The sequence below is a fragment of the Typopeltis vanoorti genome, chromosome 13 (assembly GCF_054136105.1).
Source record: "Typopeltis vanoorti isolate ZY-2024b chromosome 13, IOZ_Tvanoo_1.0, whole genome shotgun sequence".
Classification (NCBI taxonomy): Eukaryota; Metazoa; Arthropoda; class Arachnida; order Uropygi; family Thelyphonidae; genus Typopeltis; species Typopeltis vanoorti.
The window spans coordinates 107,089,972-107,095,971 of NC_143561.1; the positions used below are offsets into that span (position 1 = coordinate 107,089,972).

The following is a 6,000-nucleotide window of genomic DNA, read 5'->3' on the forward strand; positions in this document are numbered from 1 at the left end:
CAAAACAGGATAAAATAAAAAAATTATTCATTGGGCAGAAACTGCAATGTAACGAGCAATTAATTCTACTCAAAAAAGCGGATAGCATATTTATGCAAAGTCATAGTTTAAATGATCGATGACAGCTGTTACAATGCATATGAATATCAAATAACGAAGGGAATGACCTAAGATTATAAAAAATCATATGGTAGAATAAATTTTGCACATTCAAATGTTCAGGAAAACAAAAGTGTCAGTACAACTATGCAAGTACATCTAGAGGGAGTCGCGTCAATTCACAACAGACATGGATAGCATTGGTGCCATTTAATTCAAACATTTCCTTGCATTCCGCAATGAAATCCGAGCTTACAAGCAAAAAATATGAACATACTATGATCGAGCATTTATTATTATGGGGCCATTTATTAGTTATAATTAAATTTCGACTACTACATTGATTTTGATAAGATCAAAAGTATTGCTAATAGGGCTGGTTATAGGATGGCAAGGGGGGGTAAAGGAGTAAAACCATGTGTGAGAAATCTCAGCATTAAGAAACGTAAGTAAATAAAACATTTTGAATAGTTCTATTACTGTGCAGCAGGCAGTTTTCAGGAAAAAAATAAACAATAAACATTATCATGCCCTGTAATCGAATACGAGCACAATACTCATTGTCTGCTTAATGGATTAAAAAAAATTCAGTGACCTGAAGGTGCTAAATACAATGAATTTTTTTAAATGTTATAATGCAACATCGCAATTTTATTTAATTATATATATATATATATATATTTTTTTTTTTTTTTTTTTTTGAGTAACTTAATATCGTTACTGATTCGATTACATTTTACACTCTCCCCAAAATAATTTAGCATTATGATACATATCCTGATTTCTTTATAAATTAAAGATGCAAAATATTCTCAAAGTCAAATATTTCAACTATAAAATACGTGCATGCGTAATTAAAGTATTTTATTTACTCACAGAAACATCCACTGATAAGTCAGTACCATCCAACAAAATTACCTTACACGGTAACACGCTTTTAGATTTTGATGACACTGGGTGTGCATTGTCAGGGCGATCTTTAGCTCTTCTAGAAGCGCGACCAAATCGTTTACTCAAAAATCGCAACATACTGAGCGTCCACTACTATTTTACGTCACTTTATTCATAGGAGCTGCTTCTACTCTTGCTAAGACATTCCATATCAAAAATTTCTATTCAAGTATTTACAAACCCTATTACTAAAAACACACATTTATCCAACACCGATAGACAACAGACATTTCATTCTCCTTTTAAAAATTAATTCTACGCATGTGCAAAAATCACCATGTGAAGTATCACAAGCGCCATCTGTTATGATATTATTTAACTTAATTCTACTAATTTTAGTCTTAATATTTGTTTATTTGTTTCACATTAAACTTGAAACATTTATTTGTTGTCTAAGATGTCATACTTAAAATAAAAATGGAATCAAAACTCGAGACACTATTGGTGTAAGGAATAGATACTTTAGTTTGACGAAGGATAAGTCACAAAAATTAGGAGAAATAATTAAAATAATGGGGAGGGAGAGACTTGGTCCATTCAAGAGGTTTTTTTTTTTTTTTTGCTCTTCCTCTCAAGTTCTCAACTGATAACATTTTATAGGAAATTTTAAATTTATATTAACAGAAGTTCCTTTTTCAAATAACTGAAAATTCAGAATATTATTTTGCTCTGATTTCTTGATGAAAAGGCAATCTCCCCATCGAACCTCTAAGGATTCATCACTGGATGAGTAACTACATTTATCAGGCCCACCTAATGCAACCGTTGAATAATACTCGAGAGCCCTACCTGGTTGCACTCAGCTATTTCTTCTCCTCATTCCCTTTAGTGATAAAAAGCCACACGAATTTAAGAAAAGCTCTATATGAAGTTAAAATAAAATACTATTTGAATAAAATTTTAACACTGTAACATCTTATTATTATTATTATTATTATTATTATTATTATTATTATTTATGTTGCACCTCCAAAGAACCCAAAGCGTCACCGAGGAGGGCATTCCACTTTATGACTTCCTATCTTTGCCACGTATGCAAAGGGAAACTGCAAACTCTATGCAGATTACATCTAGTGAATGTAAATCTGGTGAGAATTTTTAATGAACATGAAAAAGAACTAAATTAACGAGTTGAGCAGGGGCGACTTGTGCATAGGCACTGCGGAACTGCAGCATCCCCAATTTTTCTCGATATATAAATATATTTATTAATTCATTTGTATTTGCTTGTAATATTTAATTTTATCATCAACAATCCTATACAATTTTCTTATTTTGTATAAAAAATAATAAAAATCCATCTTGTAGCACTTAGGAGAGCGAAGGACGCTAGCAGCACTGTGTTTACCACATTGTCATAGTGAGATGCGAGCAATTAGCGTAATGCGGCGCTGTCCGTCGCGCAGTTCCACTGTTGTTTATATGCAGTTTGCGCCAGTAGTGTTCGTAGTGCTTATCGTGTTTACTCCGTCTCTTTAAATATTTGGACATTACAATTTAAAGACATAAGATTTCTTATAGTAATTTTTAAATAATTTTGAATAATACTAAACTGTATAATTTTATCTATAATAAACAATATTTTTTCATGAAACAAAACAAGAAGAATATATTTTATTTTTAAGTAATTTTGAATTATACCAAACTGTATAATTTTATCGATAATAAACAATATTTTTTCATGTTTAATTGTTTTTTAAATTTTTACCATAATTTTGATATTTTATCGAAATATACATATACAGTGTACTTACAGTGCGTATGTATATTTCGAAAGTTGCAGCACCCCACAATTTCAAGTGAGGAGTTCAAGCCACTGGAGTTGAGTATGTTATAGTCTAAAGAATAAAATCACCAAATGGCAGAAATCAGCCAGCATGAAGAAGCCTATCGAAGTTCACGATAAGGTTTTGATGAGGCAGTGAGTACTTACATCAGTCCCATAAAAGTTCACCGAGATTCTCAGTTCTCGGTGCTTCCTCTCCTTCCAGACTGTGAATTTTGAAGCACGGTAATTTGCCAGTGTTACACCCTGATATCTTGAGAATATAGAATTCTCAGCTATCATGGTGTAACATGAAGAATAAATAAAATAATTTAAGAACCCTGCATAAAAGATAATAGTTGAATTAATAAAAAGATAAAGAAAGATTCTTGCATCCAATAAAATATATAAAAAAATAAAAGTTTTATTAAGCTAACTAACAAAAGAAAGAATATATTAATATTGTGATATGATTTAAATGAGAAAAGTTAAATAAATAAGACAGAAAAGGATTAGTCACAAGAGATGGTATGTGAGAGGCTAGAGATTAAGTTATTAAGTAAGTTCATAGAAAAATTTTGGAAAGGGGATTAAATTAGAGGCTAGCAAAGGAAAACAACAGACTATCGCTCAGGGCCGATTCCCGGATTGAGACATCGTCATGGGCTCGCCGATCAAAGGACGTTTGGCAGAAAAACGCCACCCTAGTTGGTCGGTGAAGTAAAAACATGTGGGGGGGGGGAAGAAGTTAGAAAATGTGCTGTTAGGAGAACAGGTATAAAAGGGTTGGAACCCCCCCCCACGAGGCTTTTTTGGTTTTGGTTTGGATTATGTTCCAGGAGAGCCCTTCGCGAGCTCTTTCGTAGGGATTTCACGATGTTTTCCTGAGTGGCGAGATAGGGGTTATATCTCCACGCCACAACACGGAAACGAAAGTGAGCGGGATTTCGATTCCATATTTCCCATGTAAGAAGCGAAGAATGCCATATAGTCGAGGAAAAGAAAGCATATTCTTTGTGTTCCAACTTCAGTGACAACTACGAAAAAGAAAGAGATAAAGAAATCGATGTCCACGTGGCAAGTTGCACACAGTAGATGATTCAAAGTGTATTCGGAGTTACGAAAAGTTAAGCCAGCATAAGCCTAGTTCAATTCCAAAAAGAACGTAGGAGAAGCAGATTATCGGTGAGGTTATATCAAGATAATTCAATCAGAAGAAGGTAAAGATCCATATGAAAATCCCAAGAAAAAAGGTACTGTAAAATATCTCTAATGTTAACTAAAAATGTGTCTGTGATAAGTATCATTATTCTAATACGGAACTGTTAGTGACCAAGGAAAATTTATATTAGGACTTTAGTATCTGACAGAATATATTAAAAGTAAGCTGGCTAGTGTTAATGTTATGTGAATAATTAAGTGTCCTGAGAATTTTGCATGTCTATTGTAATGTATTGGAAAGTTAAAATGTCATAGTTGTGCGTTAGTGCAAAAAATGATTTAGTTAGTCTACTTAAGTTTGAATAGTTAAATAGTGTGAATCAATCTTATTTGTCCATGTCAAATGAATTTACATGTTGAATGTGTATGGCGGCATAATCGTAATACTAGTTATGTGTTAGTGCAGTAAATGGTTTAGTTAATCTACTTAAGTTTGAATAGTTGAATAGTGTGAATTAATCTTATTTGTCCATGTCAAGTGAATTTATGCGTTGAATTGTTATGGCGGCATGATCGTAATACCCATTGAAGGATCATAGCCTAATTACTTGTAATAAACTAATGTTAGTTTGTAAGTATTTAGTTTAGCAGTAAATTGAGTAATCACAAAAAATTGATTTGTACCATGTTAAGGAATTTAATAAACCTTTGTTCAAATGATAAAAGAGTTGTCTGAAATTGCTGTCCAATGCACCACTTGAAAAATACGAACCTAATCACGTGGGAAATTAATGTTAAGAAACGAGATAAAGTGTCACGACTGCAACATAGTTACACTTTTAGACATGTTTGAGTTCTTTCTCCTTGTTTTTGTATATAATATCTTAAACTAAATATCCCAAAAGGCGCAGTATAAATACAAATATTAGGGGTACTAAGGGGGGGGGGAAATAACTTAAGTATTAGTAAAAATTTTGGTGATATCTCGTGCGTAGATAATAGAAGAACATAGATAAGAGGAAATTACTAGATAGAATAAAAATCGTAAAATGGGACACAACACCAGTGACTGTGGATGATATAATCTAGGCTCAATAACGTTTATATAAACTAATTATTTTATGAAGGAAAAAACATAAAATAATTCTCTTCAATGAATTCATTAAAAATAAAGGTTAAATAACTACTGTATTGTTATTTTATACCAACAAGACACCTGGAATTTTCGTAGCGACCACTTTTATGCTTCGATTGCCAACGAGAACTGAAGAAATTACAAACCTTGACATCAACTGGGTTGGTATTGCACTACTTAAAGACAAACTCTACCCAAGAGGCTGTACATTGGCCTTCCCACTGATTCGAATCACTGGTAGACACCAGGCAAAGACTAGAATACTAGAGTAATTTCTGACTAATAAGGAATCTAATCTCAGCCAGTTACTTAAAAAAATGAATCTGAAAGAAAACGATTAATTATATATGAAATATATATTTTTAAATTAAACTGAATTAAATAAACTAATTAATTATTCTTTTTCATTATGTCATTTCCACCCACAAAACGTTGATCAACTAAACAAATATAATACCCTAAAATGCTTAGGTTTAGATATTCTTTAGGGCTCCTCCTCATCTTCTATCTACCTAAAGATGAATTCCACAAAGATTTATGAAAGTTTTCACTTGGTTATACTATAAATTTAAGATGCAAGAAATTATATTTCTTGGTTTCATCCTTTATCGAAGTGTAAGCAAACAAAGTTTGCGCGTGAAGTCACTTCACGACTGGGCTACTTGTATATAGAGGCTAATGACTTCACGAGTAGTATCCCTACTTGTATATGGAAATATGACTTCTGCATTACACAACCTTGGTATCGCTTCTGGGTCTGGCTTTCACTGATAAGACCTCAATGAAGGTCTGAGTAGTAGCCCGTCCCATAATGCATAGCATTATACATGTCCGTAAGGATAATGTGCGTCGCATTATGTGATACATACTAAGGTAAGTGATGTGACGT

General features: G+C 32.6%; 1 protein-coding gene across 2 annotated transcripts in view; it reads right to left on the reverse strand.

Annotated features, from left to right (window-relative positions):
* The window catches only part of yrt (erythrocyte membrane protein band 4.1-like yurt), a 226,205-nt gene extending 224,950 nt beyond the window's left edge, over positions 1-1,255 (reverse strand). For both annotated transcript variants that reach the window (XM_090402474.1, XM_090402473.1), the window contains exon 1: positions 976-1,255. In XM_090402474.1, the coding sequence (XP_090258600.1) occupies positions 976-1,128 (153 nt within the window). In that variant the 5' untranslated portion in view covers positions 1,129-1,255. The remainder of the gene's footprint in view (positions 1-975) is intronic.
* Between the last annotated feature and the right edge of the window lie 4,745 nt (positions 1,256-6,000).